Genomic DNA, 17,304 nt, shown 5'->3' on the forward strand with positions numbered 1-17,304 from the left:
TTAAATGGAGGTTGGTGAATTAATGTGTGTATTTGGAGGTCCATGACTCAAATGTGTTCGAGAGCTGCTGGTTTTCATCCTGGGTCTCTCTCTCCTCATGTGGTTATCATCTGCAGTAGAGAAGGCTCTGCAGGTCTTTACTAAATCATAACTATGGACAAAAATCTTCTCAGATGAGATTCCTTGGGACAAAACCGTTTTGAATGAGGCTCTTCAGTCTAATGTATAGTATCTGTTTGACATGGGAAAGTTTGGGAGTCTGAACTAAACACACGACAGACCTGCCACAGCACCGCTCTCCCTGCAATGCATGCTGGGTGATGTTGAGGCAGGGAGGTGAGTAGGAGCAGCACCCGGCTGTCTGACTCAACCTTAGTTTGGCTTCAGCACCAGCCGCTTCCCTCTGCTGTCGGCTTCCACTTAAACCATATGGACGGTACCTGCTTTAACTGAGTCATGGAAATCAACGGCCAGGATCCCACGGTTAGTTCAACTGTTTCTTTTCGTAACTAAGCTACCTGCTGTCAACCAACCCGGATGCAGAGGATGAGCTAACGCTAGCTTGCTAGCTAAACGTTAGGAAGACAAGGGAATATGCCTGTTGTTGACGTTAGCGTTAGCTAGCTGCGTAGTTAGCTAAGTAGGGTAGTTGACTTCTCACTTTCTTGTATCTTATGTTTTTGCCTTGGTAGCCTATATATTTGATTCGATGACGTATTAACGTTACTGTTGGGGAATCATGTAACCAACTCGGCTAAATGGCAACAAACTATTTTGCCTGGTAATAACAATCAATCTAGCTTGCCACTAGGTTTTCCAGATAGGCTAATCAAGCTAACGTTAGCCAACGTTACCACCCCATCTCAGCGAGTCGAGGGATCCAAAGTGTTTTGGCCTTATAGTTTCGTTAGCTGGCTGCTAGCTAATGCTAGCTGTTACTTTCATGCCAGGTTCATTTTAACTGATTTGCCGTCTATTCCATATTCACGTCTTAGTCAGCTGTCAGATTTCTGGTGAGCCAGCTAACTAGCCAGTCTGCTAGCCGTTTAGCATGTTAGCTTTTCAGCTTCACTCAACCATTAACGTTAACGTCAGACAAGTAACGAAATACTGTGAAACTTGGGCTAACTCGATAATTTGCTTGAACCAGCACAGTTGAACCTGTAGTTTGCTCGGTAAACAGCTGTCAGAAGAGCCTAACTCGTCTCTTTCTTTCTGCTCAGTGAAGCTGCTGGTCTGACAGCTCTTGTTGATAGCTAACAGATAACGTGTGCTAACTGCCTACTTGGACAAGAACATTATGTTGTACACACACCAGCTGCTCTCGCTGTACAGACAGTTGTATTGTTTCTTATACTAGCTCAAGATATTCTGATTACACGACCCAGCATTCCTGAAGTTAAGTGAATTCAACAAAGTAGGGACACTGTTATTTTCAGAAATATTTGCTTGATTCTACATTGTAATGTTGGTGTGCTTGAGTTATTTGTGTGTAGCCCAGTCAGCGTCCCTTGGGTATAAACTACCTGCTCCTAGATTTGCTGTGAGATAAGGACAACAAAGCAAACAAGACTTTTCTTGACACCGGCTGCTCCGGGTGGAGGCTGGGAATGCAAACTGGGTTTCCCCTTAGAGATCTGGGTGGTAAGGACGCCAGTGGTGTTGGTTTTGTGTAGAGATAGGGCTCTCTACAAACACACACACTAAATAAGGCTTGTGGAGCACATCCAGTAACCTTACAGAAGAAGAAACTTAAAAATGTATGTTTTAAGTGATCAAAAATGGAACTGGGCTACCTAAGAGTTCAGTAGACAAGGAAAACTGACGTGACTTCAGCTGAGAATAAAAGTGGTTGTAAAGACAGAAAAAAGGCAACATTCGTTGATTAGTACAGTAGACAGTGCTAATCTGCTGCATGTTGCCCTCAGGTTATTCTTTGTAAACATCACATAAACTCACAGTTCATAAACTTGTTGGGTCAGAAAAAGCATATTGACTTGATTCATGCTTCTCTTACCTTTCCATTTACATGATTTGTTCCAGCTTTGCCTTAACTTTATATGTCACAGTGCCGGTTTCCCATTACCACTTAATTACTGTCAATTTGAAACCAATCTGTCCTCTTTTTAGTCCGGAGTGCTTTAGTAATTCAATTTATGGTGCGGCTTTAGCCACACATCAAGCTAATAGGTCCTGGAGCACCATGGAGAGCTGCCCTCATTCTGCTCTTGTTATTAGCAGGCGAGAATAGGACTTCGCTCTCTGGGTGTCGTACCACTACAATATAAATACATGTATTTTTAATAGCATCTCAACAGACACTATCATCACAGATGATTCCCTTCTAATGACGCCTTTCTCGCTCTCCCAGGTGTAGCCAGGAGGATTTGTTGAGTTTGCCAGAGAACCATGGAGCCAGACGTGATCCGCATGTACTCCTCGTCTCCGCCCCCGATGGAGGACGGCGCCGAGGAAGAGGACGACGAGTTTGGAGACTTCGGCGGCTTCTCTGGCGTCCCCAACAGCATCAGCTTCACCGAGTTCGACACCCCCACCACTTTCAACCAGGCCCAGGCCTTGGCTGCCACCTCCCCACCTGAACTCATCAACAACAGAGGGGTGGTGGGAGTCTCCAGCCTCAGCTCCGCTAACGGGACGCACAGTTCCTCCGATGAGCTCTCCAAGGCCAACGGCATCGTGCCAGGAGGCCGGCAGGGCGGCAGTCCCTCAGAAAGAACTGTCAGCGAGACAAAAAAGGTTCTCTCCAACTCCCTGGATTTCTCAGGGAGCGGCCAAGCTGGCAGCGAGTCTGTTGATTGCAACGGCGGAGGCACAGAGGTGCTAACAAACGGGTTTGCAACGTTTGAAGTTCAGGGAAGCCCTTCCTTGCAGAATTCTGTCCACTCTCATAAAAAAGGAACCTCCACTGAGGACACGGGCAGCGTCCCCGCCGGCAGCCCAGAGGACGATTTTGCAGACTTTGCTGCTTTTTCCAATGCTGAAGGACACCTCAGCCAGACGGCAAACGAGGACTTGGACAATCCCGATGGGGGTAGCTGGCTGGCGGAGGGCGCCTGCCAAGAGCACTGTATTATAGAACAGGGAATGACTTTAGAGGACGATGTCAGGGACACAAACAGAACCGGACCCAACGCGTCCGGCTCTGATTCCATATCTGTCTCCGCCGAGGCTCCGGGCGGCTCGGGCGACGGGGATGGGGGCTCTAACACAGATGCTGACTTTGAACAAAGGGACATAGCCTTTGCACACGAGCACTCCGCCCCCGAGGCAGTTTGCACTAAGAAGCCCCTCGCCCTGAACGGCGTGGGCGAGGTCGACGGGGACGGCTCTGAAGACGCGGCGGGCTGCAGCGAAAACGACCTCTCGCCTGAGACGACCGCGGACGGCGAGGCGGGACAGTCAGACGGGAAGGGCTCCGGGAACGAGACGGAGACAGAAACGGAGACGGAGACGTCCTTCGGCCGGCCGCTGTCGACAGACGCTCTGGAGGAGTACGGTGACATGAGCACCACGGGCTCGGTCCCCTCCCCACCCCTCCAGGAGGACACCGCCACGCCCGCCGACCACAGCCAGCTGGCAGAAGACGACGACGACGAGGACTTCGGGGACTTTGGAGACGCCGGCTCGTTCAGCGGCCAGGGCTTCGCCGACTTTGACCAGCTGGAGGTCCAGCAGGAGCAGAGCGGGTCAAACGGCTCCGCCCCTGTGCAGGAAACGACCGCCGCTGAGGACGAGGATGACTTTGGCGATTTCGACACCCCCAAATTCCACACCGGTGGAACGGAGGGGGAGGACGGAGGCAAGTTCGCAGACTTCCCCGTCAGCGACAGTTTTGGAAATTTCAGCTCGGCCGCGGTGGCTGCAGACGGCGAGGTGGACGCAGGGTGGAGCGCCTTCGACCAGCCTGACCAGCAGCAGGAGGAGGGGGAGTCCTGGGCGGCGTTCAGCGAGGAGCAGAGCGCCGCTCCTCCCCCGGTGAGCAGAGAGGAGGAGGAGGAGGAGGAGGAGTGGCAGGAAACCGAACCTCCTGCCTTCAGCGACCAAACCAGCAGGACGGACAGGCACTCGGTAAGTTCTGTGGGGAAAACTGGAGAAATTTACCGGTCCAGAATCATTTAGCAGTCTGGGAACCTACTGGGCTGCACAGTTAATCATGTATGATCCAACATCAAGATTTTAGTCAAGTCAACTTTATTTATGTAGCACACAAAAGACAAAACCAGTTTGTACCAAAGTGCTTTATAAAATAAGATGCTGAGAAAACAAATGAGGGCAGAGCATGAAGCACCAACAGCAAAATTAAGATGTTGGGGAAATGAGAGTGACAGAACATAGAAGAAAAATCAGACACAGCCATGAATAAATATAAGTTTTAAGTCAGGGTTAAAAATTATTTTGGTTTCTACAATTAATAATCATCAACATTGGCAATTGAAAAAATAACACTTTTAATTAATTTCAAATTCCTGCTGTAGTCGAGATGTTGACACAAGATGCAAAAAGTAAAGTAAAATAGTTTAATAATCGTGATTAATAATTGTGATCAGAATATCAGCAAAATAATCATCAATATTATAATTTTAGCATGTATTAAACAGCTCAGAGACAGGAATAATGAAGTCAGTTTCGTTCAAGGACAAAGTAGACTTGATTGTGCCAAAATTAAATTTGTTCCACACCGACCTTAACGGGTCACACCCGTCATTGACAGTTAAAATACCCTCTGCACACCGTGACAGTCCACACACACAAACAGTGTGTGTGTGTGTGTGTGGCAGTGAGAGTACAAGAAGATAAAAACGTATTTAAAACAATAAGATCTGCCTTCACAACCCATGGGCAAAAGAGAAACTGCATTCAGAAATATCAGATTTAAATCAAGTACAAGTCATGTTTGTTCATATTTAGCTGTGTCACTCCTGAGGAGGAACCCCGACAGCAACTTCCACTGTTTGTATTAAATATTTACCAACCTATTACTCATAATGGCCAGGCTTTGATGAGGTGAAATGATAGACCAAGTCCTTCCTTCCTAGATCAGCCTGTTTAAGGAAGTCTAGCTTACTTCAGCTGCAAGTAAAAAAAAACACTCGTCCGACATGAAATGATCTGTGACATGGGAGTCGGCCTGTGGAATGTAGAGGAGGACGTTACTGCTGTTGCCCTCTGTGCAGACAGATAAAAGTAGAGGAAACGTGACGCACACAGTGACGTTTACTCTGAGCGTAGAGAAAATCACCTCAGGAATGTGACCTGGTCAGGTATTCGGCGCTGAAGTACATACCGGTAAGATTAAGGCATAAATCCGCCGTAACCGCTGGAACACGACCGGCGAGGCTCAGTGGAAGTGTTGCCTTTGTTCAGAACTGTGTCAGTAATGCCGGGGTTTCCTGTTGTACCACACCGCTGGCCCGCTGCCAGGCAGACCGGTTAGACACGGCCAGGAGGAAACGGGGCAGAGCCGGAGTACTGGGCAGAGAAGCAGGCTTGTGACTGGAGAGTCACCGGTTCAAATACTGAGTGGGGAATTGAACGAACGAATGCTCTCCTCCTCACTCAACTACTGTCAGGTGCTCTTGAGCAAGGCAGTTCAACCCAGTGGTTCCAGTACAGCTGCTCAGAGACCAGCAGTATTAGACTCAGTTTGTACTATTTAATCGAAAAAAAAATCTAAATTGCAATATGAACTTCTGCAATTTCCAAATCACAGAGGCTGCAATGATTTGCTTAAGAGAGAGAAGCGTCCAAATGTGGATTTCTGAACAAAGTGTTTTAGAGTAATATTGGTAAAAAACTTTCATCATACTAATCACATTTCTTTAAACAATTATAAAGTTCTAAAACATTTATGACAAGAAAAACTTGTCGCAATTACAATATTCTGTCAAATAATCGCAATTAGATTTTTTGTCAATATCTTTCAGCTGTCACTGGTTGAAATCCCAACTGGGAAAATGACCCGGGGAAGTGAACAAACACTGTGCCCTTGAGCGAGGCAGTGAACCTCCAGTGGTTCCAGTGAGGCTGCTCAGAGACCAGCAGTATTAGACTGAGGTTGTACTGGGCAGCTTCCAGCTATTAATGTGAAGCAGGGTGACGCTGGAAAAGAGACTGGAGCTCAGCAAACCTTTCCTGGATAAAGGTTAAAACACAACAGAGAGCAGCAGCTAAAGCCCCTTTCAAACACAGAACAGTCAGATCGCTGTGTTAACTTTTCCAGCAGCTCTAGTGGTTTCCCCTGTTCATGCGATTAGCTTCTATCTGTAAATTTCTGTGTAGAAAGCATTCACACATGGCAGGACGGCCCTGATAGGTGAGGCGAGGCCGGATGTTGTGTTTAAGGTTTGAGACAGAAGACGTCACCTGTTATTTCTTTAGAAAAATGGCAGCTAAGGAGCTGCTGTGTTTCTCCTGCTGTTTATCAATGTTTCATATTAATCTGATGCTCCATTTGGACAGCTAGCAGCTCCTCAGCTCCAAGTCTGAGTCAGTTTTCCAGACATTTTTGAAAACGTTTTTAAACGTCCATCTTTTTGCTTCAAACAAATGCTGCAGTGAGCGGGTCGCAGAGTGAAATACACCGCCCAGAGTCTCCTGTGATTGGTTCGCTCACTCTGTGTGAAATTGTATTACATCAGACCGTCATAACCTTTTGCGTGCTCAACCCGGGAATCTGACAGGTTTTGTTCGCACTAGTGTCACAAAGGAAGATTCATGGGAATTTCATTAGATATTGAGGGGCCGGATCATCTTTGATGGAATATCATCCCCAGCTCCCGTTCACACATGACCCTGACACAGCAATTTTCCTGGAAAATTTCTGGGAGAAGCTGCATGTGTAAAAGGGCTAAAGTGAACATTTGTCAAATAGCGCAACACACAGTCACACACTTTGCAGTTTCCTGGACACCAAGCCGTTCCCTCAGGTTGCAAAAAACAGGTTAAATTTCAGAAATGTGGCTGTGAAACAAGATGTGTTTTTTGTAAGCCGTGTTCCTGAAGTGATGTGTGTTGTGCTGCAGGCGTCTCTGTCCGGCCGTCTGGAGCGGCTGTTCCAGAGCAGCTTCCCCCAGACGCCCGTCGCCCCGGTGGGGGAGGAGGTGACGTCCCTGAAGACCCTGCTGGAGCCTCCGGACGACCAGCCGCAGCCGGGACGGGAGGAGGGGAGCAGGTCGCCATGCAACGGGTGAGTCAGCGCCTCCGCCTTCACCTCCACACCGCCTCGCATGTCACTTGATATACAAGATATACAAGTCAGCATCACAGAAAAACCTCCTAACTGTTTAGTGGAGTCTGTTACTGCAAGTGACTTCAGGCATCTTTCTTCAAACCCCAAAATGTTAAAATGAAACTATGAAGATGACCGTTACTCTTAAAACCCTTAAGAAGATTAGATTTCTGGAGAGTGTTTATTTTCCTGTGTCTGTCGTTATGACTTCCTAAATCTGAGTCGTGGTTTTCTGGTTGTCAGTTTTGGGAATTGATTAAACCGAGCTGTGATGAGCCACATGAATAACATGGAATTAGTGCTGAAACGATTAGTCAATTAATCGATTAGTCGATCGACAGAAAATTAATCAATTGTAATTTTGATAATCGATTAATTGATTTAGTAATTGAAAAATACCAAACATTTGCTGGTTACATCTTCACAAATGTTAAGATTTGCTGCTTTTCTCTGTTTCATATTATTATAAAATTGATACTTTGGGTTTTTGTCTGCTGGTCAGATTAAGCCTGACTGCACAACAGTTTCTGTGAGATAATAAAGTTTTCCCTGACCTGACTGTGCCTCCCGGGCGGTGCAGGGTGGTGTGGGGCGGCGTGTGGCGGCAGCTGCAGGACATCCACGAGGCGTTCGGCCTCAGACACCAGTGGGGCGGATCCCACTGCAACAAGACCCTGCTCTGCTCCCTGGGCATCGACATCAGAAACATTGTGAGTCGCTGTCAGACCCTCCCTGTTCCTCTTTTCACAACAATACACCTACACCTAAACTATTTTGTCTTTATAGCACTTTTGGTCAGTGGTTAAAAAGTGCTTACAGATAATAAAACAATTATAGCTATAACCCAACAGTATAAATGTCATACATGTGTATAAACAGGAATAAAATTGGGCAAATACAATGAGAATAAAATGGGTTAAATCAGATCATAAAGCTGCTGGATCCTTAAAAAGTCTGAAAGTCTTAAATTTAAGGCCTGAAAAAGTATTACAGTGTTTTAAATACAGTAATTGGAGTTCTTATATTTTTTCACCATGTAATGACAGGTTTCTTTGTGCTGCATGTGCACTCTCAGATGAATCCAGAACAACGTCAGTCGTACAAGCATCCAATCTGCTTTATGAAACGCAGTCAGACTTCATGTCCCTTAACCTTTTTCTTATTCTGTCCATTTATATTTATGTGTGATCTTTCATTAGTGATGTTCAGTCAGAAACGGGCTGCTTTTACCAGCTTTGTTTCTGTGTTTTGGTTTTGAAATTGGTGTTAAATTCAGGCAGCATTAAAAAGGTTTTTAAAAGTCTTAAATCTGGCTTTCTGAAATCTGCAGAGACCCTGTATGAAGCCTATCTGCAGAAATGTGTTTTAAGCAGTGATTTAAAGGTGCATTAAGTAATCTGTGATCTTTATTGACCTCTACTGGTGACTAGTGGCAACAACATCGATATAACTTCTCTCCTCCATTATTTTCAAATGGTGGATATCTCCGTTTGGAATCAAACTCTTCAAAAACACTCAGTTGACAACAGGAGTGTGTGTGATGTAGCTGAACTTTCTAACCTGCTGTTTTTCACCCTCAGCTGTTCACGGGACAGAAGAAGCAGCCAGTCATCGTCCCGATGTACGCAGCCAGCCTGGTGAGTCAGAACCTCACCAAGCCCAAACCTTCATCACTGAACCACACCCAGTCAACACATTATCATGTTCCCCGTGTCTTTTAGTGTTCCACAGTCAATTATCCACAATGTTATATAGCGATTTTAGAACCGCAATCAATAACCGTAGAGTATTGGCTTATCAGCAATACTGATAAGCCAATACCACAGCTGGAAATAGTCAAGATATTGATATAAAATGCCAGAAGTGCAGTAAAAGAATTTTCTTCTTAAATCATTAGCTGCGTTTACATGGAGCCTTTTATTCCACTAGTAATCAGAAAACTGGCCCAATCAGAATAAACCGGCCGTTCTGAAAGAAATTCGATTGAGAGTTCCATGGATAAAATTTCATCATGTAAACGCTCATTCCGATCACTTTCTATCCATACTCCTGCGCACACTCGCCCATTTAACGTAAGTGACGTCAATGACGTTTACTTTTTTCAGGAGAATTTGAATGGCTGCGCTTGTTATTTATGCCGGCCTGACGTAGGCGGCGCAGCCTGTTTTTATGTGTGTGCTGACTCCGCTGGGCCGGTTTCGGTGTACGCCGGTAACAATCACAAGTAGACCCAATCATTGCAAAACAAAACGTCTGTTTCTGTCACTTTTGGAGTCGTGTGTTCTGATAAAACTGTTGCTTCATCAGAAAGAACAGCAGTAAAGAAATAACGGTGCCAAGCGCCCGACACAGGTCGATTTTTTTAAAAACCTAAGTCCATGTTAGAGAGCTGGATTCCATATCTTGTGCATGTCAGAGACTTTTGTTCTGATTACATGCATTGGAGCATGTAAACACACGCCATGCGATCCTTGCCTCTTCAATCGGAAGGATTTCATTCAGAATGAAAAAATATGGCTCATGTAACCGCAGCTACTGGGACCGATAATCATGATCACAGTATCTAGCAGGATTATCATTTCATTCATAATGTTGCAGCCTAATATCAGTCTGATAGTTATAACTGACAGCTGATGTCAGTGTTCATCACTTATTGATATCTTTGATTCTTATGGATGAATGCCCACCACTAGCACTACATTCTGGTCATAAACACATTAAAATGGGCAGTGAATATTTAATGATATTTTATTTGAACCTATTTGTGAAACACGTGTGGTTTTATGGTTTTAGGGAGAATGTGTTTGATGTTACAATTGTTCTAATTTCCTATGCTTTCTAACTGACTGTCAGTCTGCTGCAGCACGCTTTGTTCATTTGGCAAATGCATATTAAGAAAACTTGTTCTGGCAGATTTTCTGAAAAGAAAAAACAAATGCTAAAATGCAATGCAAATTTTTATTTTTTTGGTTTCAGTCAAGTCAAATTTATTTATAAATGTGTTGACTGTGGATATGTCTCTCTCTCTCTCTCTCTCTCTCTCTCTGTCCTTCTGTCTTTCTTTCTGTCTTTCTTTCTTTCTTTCAGGGGATGCTGGAACCGACCAAAGAGCCTGTGAAGCCGATCTCTGCGGTGGAGATGATAGCTTCTATAGCACAAGCCCCTGCAGCGGGTCCAGAGAAAAGCTCCTGCGCCCCAGACACGGTCCAGGTGGGACTCCGCTCCGCTGCAGCTGCTCCTCATGTTACCTTCCAGTTCTGTCAGGGTTTCCTGCGCCGCTGTGTAGAAGAGCATTAACAAAAGAATATCGCTGCTTTGACTGAAATATACTAAACAAAATGCAGACTTTCCTTGAGACCAAAGCAGTGTCGAACAGTCAGATTACCTTTATTGTTAATCTACTAATTTAAGATTTAAACGTTTCCTTTTTATTGTCATTGTACAACGAAATTGCGTTGCAGCTCCCTGAGTTTGATACACGACAAACTAATGGATAATAAACAAGTGATCTAAACAGTTAAATAAAAACGGAGTGCAAAACACAGTGAGCAAAGTGCATTGTCAACTTAAGAGCAGTTAATTTAAAACTTTAAAAGCAGTAAAAATAGAAATTATTCAAGAACAGTCAGTATCATGTTAACAGTCAGATACATTGTAATATTGTGTAAGTATTAATTATCTCCCTCTCTTCTTCTCTTTCTCTTCTCTTCCTCTATCTCTCTTTGTTTGCTCGTGGCTCTACCTGTCTCTCCAGCAGGAGGCGCTCCCACCCGTCCAGTTTGACTGGAGCAGCAGTGGCCTTACCAACCCCCTGGATGGTAGGACCCCCCCTCCACCCTCCTCCACCTGTCTGGTTTCCCCTGTCCTCCTCCTCCTCTCTCTCTTCCTGTTTCTGCCTCACTCTTCGTCTCCTCTCACTAAAACCCGTCCTGCTAACCTTGTTAATATCTCATGAAAAGCTGAATCAGGGCCGGAGCTTTACCATCTACTGCCCACCAGCCACAGTGGGTTCAGTCCAACGTTCACCAGCCACTTTCACTATTTTACTAGCCAACTAGATGTTTAGAATAGAATGGGACTCCAAATGAAGGTTGGTTGTCTGTGGAGAAGACTAACTTACCAAACACAGACAAATATTTCCCAGCATTTGGCTGGAGGCTGCTGGTAATTTCCCTCCCTGACTGAATTTGTAGATGTCAGATTGACATTTGTTGCTTCATAAATATCTTCTTCATTAAAGGAAAAATCCCCCTAAAACACTTTAACACTTAAAAAAGCAGTTGGTGATGTACATTCCTGTGTTCTTCCCGTGGATAACCGGCCAATCGTAGATGAGGTGACGTCAGGTTTTGGTGTCAGTCCCTCAGAATCAAAGAGCGAGGGCTTCTTTCTAGAGCCGCCATTTTGCACCAAGAGACGTTCAACAATCATACAGGGAGAAATCCATCGTAGAAGAGGAGAGAGACCAATTTCTCCACCACAGGAGCAGGAGAGAGACCAGAATGCACTGCAGCAGAGAGACAGGCTGGGGTTTGAGTCGTGGCTGTGATCGTGGACATTAACCCACAGCTATCTATCTGCCCATATGCCCACCTTTTGATTGAAAGCAACAAGTTCACACCCGTTCTCTGCAAGTTGTTGAAAGGCATTCTGGGAAATGTAGGAAATCACTAACTGCAGTAGAAGTAGGCGAGGCAGGTTGAGGGTAAATGGGTTTAAATTACAACACTTCATCACAAAATAACTCCTGGAATGATCTGAACATCACAGACTGATGGGATCTAACAGTGGAAGAGGATCAGAGGGGGATTTTTCCTTTAAACCCACAGATTGCTTGAATATTATCAGTCTAGCTGCAGCTAATCTGTCCTGCGGTAATGAAAACCAACAGCTAGTTTGCATGTGGATGTTTGACACTTAAAGCTTCATCCAGGCTCATTGCTCATCAAGCTGTAGAAATCAAACAACTCTAACACTTTGTTAACATTTCTCTGTTAGTTGCCTCGACTCTCTGACCACTGACCGGCTGCATGTGTCTCTCCGGTTGGTTTCTCTCTCTCTCTGTCTGTCTCTCTCTCTCTCTCTCTCTCTCTCTCTCTCGTCTGTGTTTGTTAACCTTGGCCGCCCCCTGGGCCTGCTGACTGTGCTGGCTGTGCAGCGAGCGGCGGCTCCTCTCTGTTAAACCTGGATTTCTTTGGCCCTGTGGAGGACTCGGGCTCCAGCAGCGCCCCCTCCATCCCAGGTCAGCAGCCGCTCACGGGCTTCTCCTCTTCTCCTCCTCTTCTCTTCTTCTCCTCTTCTTCTCCTCTCCACCTCGTCGCACCTCCTCTCCTCTTCATCTTAGTATTAACCTCTCGTCTCTGCAGTTCCCACGTAACTCTCTTCTGTGGGACAGTCCAGATCAAATCAGAAACATCGTGACTGTGGTCTGTGATTACGAGTGACTTTGTTTTGTTGCCTGGAGCATTTTGAATTCCCTTAAATTCCCATATCTTCATATGTCAGACTGGCCTGCTATCAGACGGAAATATGGTCAGTGTCTGAAATTTGACTTTTTGGCTCACCTTCTAAGGGCTGGTAAACTAAAAAAAACTACCTGCCAAGAATAGTTTTTACCAGCCAAATTAATTCACATACATTTGTCATAGAAATCTGTCGCCCTACGTTTGCAATTCAATTTCGTGTACAGAATCCGGTCCTGTGTGAAACATTCAGTAAAGAGAAAAAAACAGATTTAGTGTGTTAAGTTGGATCTTTTTAGGTGTGAGCAGCAGCTGGTATTATTCATTCTGTCGGCCCCAAAAATTTCAAGAAACCCCCCTGTGCATGTTGAACCGCGGGATGCAGAGATAGCTGATACAATAAGTTCCTCAGGCTGCCATATTGGTGCTGAAGCTCACTTGGTATGGTTCTAATCAGGCAAATTAGACTTTTGTATTTGGTTTCACAGAGCCAAATAGGTCGCAGCTCACAAATTATGTGCACGTTTTGTCTTGGTCTTCATATTTTTCTAGATGGGAATGAAGTTGAAGAGTAACTAAGACCCAAATCTGTGTAAAGCCTGACGTCTAATGGTGAAAAGCACCAAAGATCAGCCAATAGCAGATGGCAATATCCGTTGCATGCTTTTTACCAGTAGATGTCAGGCTTCACACAGATTTGGGTTTGTTACGCTTTAAGTTTCAACTGCCGTACCATCCAGACTGAGGAGAAAAAGCAGGAATGGTTTGCAGAGGTTTAGATGCTACCGTTTGTTTGTATCCAGGGTAACAGGTAGCCAATCAGGAGCCTGTTTGACACAGAGCCGTTGTTTTGGTTTGGTTTGATTTGATTGGCTCACAGTTGGAGAGAGTGCATGGTAACCAGCAGGGACAAAGTTTGAGAACAGGCAAAGATCGAAGACCAAAATATAACTGAGACGTTCAGATGTCATCGTCTCAAAAGTTACTCCCAGTGTGGCAGTGAGCGTTATTGATTTGTCCACCAAAGATCAATTTGACTGACAGTTGGGACTCGGTGTGATGGATCTTCTCCCCCGGCCGGGACGCCCTGTGCCTCTGTAATGTTCTCTCCTCTCCCTCCAGGTGTGGATCCAGAGCTGTACGAGCTGACGACCGCCAAGCTGGACCCCAGCAGCTCCGGCAGCAGAGTGGCAGACGCCTTCGCCCGCCTGATGTCCACCATGGAGAAGACCAGCACCTCCACCAGGTCAGAGGTCAAAGGGCAGGGGGCCGCGGGGTCACAGGCCGACAGACAGTAGAGCTTTTTTAGAGATGATCCTGTTGTTTAAACTAGAAAACTGCAGCAGAAAGACAATCCAACCTCAGGAACTGTATTAGTGATTTCAAAACGTTTTGCGATTTTTGTTTGTTTGTTTAGCTCCATATTATTCAGTTTTCATGATTTTAGTTTTTAGTTTTAACTCTCCTCTGTCTCAGGATCAGAATAAAGTTCTTCATGATGTTCTGCAGATAAATGTAGTTTAGTTCAAAGTTGAACTGAATGAGTGTGAAGACTAGTCGTCACAATACTGGCTCCTGATTGGCCGACAGCAGCGGCTCCTGTAATTCAAATGAGGTAAACCTGCTGAGTGGAGGCTTTCCAGTTCAGATGCTGCAAACTGGACCCTGATTGGACGGATTTCAGTCATTCTTTAGTGAGGGAGCCAATCAGGAGTGAGTCCAGCTGTGATGCGTTTCCTGGAGTTAATCTGAAACTGACTGGAAAAAAGGATTGAGTTTTGAAAATGCAAATACTTTAAAGTTAACCACTGAAACACAATAAAATATTAACATCTTCATTAAGCATCTTGGATGATATTTGTACATAAATAGAGGAAAAGTTTAATTCCTCTAATACGGGACCTTTAACATTGAGGTGGTTAGAAGCTGCAGATCTGAGGGTGAACACCAGGTGGAGCCGTTTCCACAGGCGCTGGCTCAGTGTCAGCTGGTGGGCGGAGCCAGAAGAGCCAGAGGACAGAGAGGAGAGGGGTGGAGGTGTGGACAGACAGAGAGGAGAGGGGTGGAGGTGTGGACAGAGAGGAGAGGAGAGGGGTGGAGGTGTGGACAGACAGAGAGGAGAGGGGTGGAGGTGTGGACAGAGAGGAGAGGAGAGGGGTGGAGGTGTGGACAGACAGAGAGGAGAGGGGTGGAGGTGTGGACAGAGAGGAGAGGAGAGGGGTGGAGGTGTGGACAGACAGAGAGGAGAGGGGTGGAGGTGTGGACAGAGAGGAGAGGAGAGGGGTGGACAGACAGAGAGGAGAGGGGTGGAGGTGTGGACAGAGAGGAGAGGAGAGGGGTGGAGGTGTAGACAGACAGAGAGGAGAGGGGTGGAGGTGTGGACAGACAGAGAGGAGAGGGGTGGAGGTGTGGACAGACAGAGAGGAGAGGGGTGGAGGTGTAGAGAGGAGAGGGGTGGAGGTGTGGACAGACAGAGAGGAGAGGGGTGGAGGTGTGGACAGACAGAGAGGAGAGGGGTGGAGGTGTGGACAGACAGAGAGGAGAGGGGTGGAGGTGTGGACAGACAGAGAGGAGAGGGGTGGAGGTGTGGACAGAGAGAGGAGAGGGGTGGAGGTGTGGACAGACAGAGAGGAGAGGGGTGGAGGTGTGGACAGAGAGAGGAGAGGGGTGGAGGTGTGGACAGACAGAGAGGAGAGGGGTGGAGGTGTGGACAGACAGAGAGGAGAGGGGTGGAGGTGTGGACAGAGAGAGGAGAGGGGTGGAGGTGTGGACAGACAGAGAGGAGAGGGGTGGAGGTGTGGACAGAGAGAGAGGAGAGGGGTGGAGGTGTGGACAGAGAGAGAGGAGAGGGGTGGAGGTGTGGACAGAGAGGAGAGGAGAGGGGTGGAGGTGTGGACAGACAGAGAGGAGAGGGGTGGAGGTGTGGACAGAGAGGAGAGGGGTGGAGGTGTAGACAGAGAGGAGAGGGGTGGAGGTGTGGACAGACAGAGAGGAGAGGGGTGGAGGTGTGGACAGAGAGGAGAGGGGTGGAGGTGTAGACAGAGAGGAGAGGGGTGGAGGTGTGGACAGACAGAGAGGAGAGGGGTGGAGGTGTGGACAGAGAGGAGAGGGGTGGAGGTGTAGACAGAGAGGAGAGGGGTGGAGGTGTGGACAGAGACAGAGGAGAGGGGTGGAGGTGTGGACAGAGAGGAGAGGGGTGGAGGTGTGGACAGACAGAGGAGAGGGACTGGTTTTCAGATTTTTTGTTTTCCTCATCACATTATTGCATCTTCATTTTCTAGATTAATCGCTAGATAGATTCATATATTTATTTTTCTTCACATTTTCATATGTTCTCATTTGTTCTATATTAAATATCTTAATCTCTATATTTTTTTATTCATTATATATGTCATATTCTATATATTTTCATGTCGTACATATTTTTCACTCATTTTCTTGTTTGTCTCATTATGTTCTGCTGTTATTTTAGACAGCCTCATGCCTGCATTTCATATAATTTCATACCTTTCATTCATATATTTCTACTTAATCTGTTCTAGTGTTGCAGTTGTGTTCAATACCTCCCATTTGCTCTATTCTTATTTATTTTTTCCTATATTTTGTTCGCTGTATTGTATTATTATGGTGCCGCTGCAACAACCCAGTCACCCCATGGGGTTCATTAAACTTTCATCTTTTCTTATCTTATATATGGATAGAGAGATAGAGGGAGAGATGTATAGATGTGTTTGAGATGTGGTGAGATTTATAACTTCCTGTTTGTCTTCTTCTTCTGCTGTTGGAGCAGGAAGCCGAAGAAGGAGGAGAACCTGAGCGAGGAGGCGGCCAAGGTGATCGCCGGCCTGCCGGACCTGTCCTTCATGCAGGCCAAGGTGCTGATGTTCCCCGCCACGCTGACGCCACTGGGCTGCCAGGCCACGCCGGACTGAGGCCCCGCCCCCTGTCCTCTGCTGGCCCCGCCCCCTGTCCTCCGCTGGCCCCGCCCCCTGTCCTCCTCCGACCCGCCTCCACCCTGACCCTTTTCCCCTGGTTCCCCTGACTCTGCCCCCTGCCTCCCCTGGCCCCGCCCACCACCTCCTCTCTTCTCTCTCTCTCTCTCTCTCTCTCTCTCTCTCTCTCTCTCTCTCTCTCTCTCCTCTCACTTGATCAAACTATTGTCTTTTTTCTCGCTTCCATGTTGTGGCTTTAGGTTTTCCCCCCTGCCCCGCCCCCTCTTCATAATTTTTTTAATTTGCGCTTTTGTTTTTTCAATTTTAAATGTTTTTTAATTAAGCGAAGCATTTATCCACCATGGGAAACGGCTCAGAATTGGGGGGAAGGGTTCAGCCAGCGACCTGCACATGTAGTGGAATAACTTCAGATAATTTATAGAGCTGTTAATTTATAGAAGAAGGTTTAGCAGAGGAGTGCTGTTCATATTTAGAAGAATCATGTATATAATCAGGGACAAAAACTTCATTTTCCCGCTGTTTGTTGTTTTTGTTTTTTTAAATTCTGGTTAGTTTTGGAGGAAGATTCTCTGGCTGTGTGGGACTGAGTCTGTCTGTCTGTCTGTGAAGGAAACCGACGTTCTCCGAGCGAGTCAAAGTG

The 17,304-nt window shown here is 46.3% G+C and overlaps 1 protein-coding gene across 4 annotated transcripts; it reads left to right on the forward strand.

Annotated features, from left to right (window-relative positions):
• The first annotated feature begins 330 nt into the window (after positions 1-330).
• aftpha (aftiphilin a) lies at positions 331-16,646 on the forward strand. Of its 4 annotated transcripts, none has more exons than XM_071917074.2 (10): positions 331-483; positions 2,372-4,089; positions 7,044-7,207; positions 7,830-7,959; positions 8,830-8,886; positions 10,337-10,459; positions 11,004-11,067; positions 12,408-12,491; positions 13,834-13,957; positions 16,502-16,646. In XM_071917074.2, the coding sequence occupies exons 2-10, from the start codon at positions 2,410-2,412 to the stop codon at positions 16,641-16,643; spliced, it is 2,568 nt and encodes an 855-aa protein (XP_071773175.1). In that variant the 5' UTR covers positions 331-483; positions 2,372-2,409; the 3' UTR covers positions 16,644-16,646. The 4 variants fall into 4 exon arrangements, with proteins under 4 accessions (XP_071773175.1, XP_078138710.1, XP_078138711.1 ...); XM_078282584.1 differs by having other exon boundaries at positions 11,007-11,067; XM_078282585.1 differs by lacking the exon at positions 12,408-12,491.
• Positions 16,647-17,304: the final 658 nt, after the last annotated feature.

The sequence above is a fragment of the Centroberyx gerrardi genome, chromosome 3 (assembly GCF_048128805.1).
Source record: "Centroberyx gerrardi isolate f3 chromosome 3, fCenGer3.hap1.cur.20231027, whole genome shotgun sequence".
Taxonomy (NCBI): Eukaryota; Metazoa; Chordata; class Actinopteri; order Beryciformes; family Berycidae; genus Centroberyx; species Centroberyx gerrardi.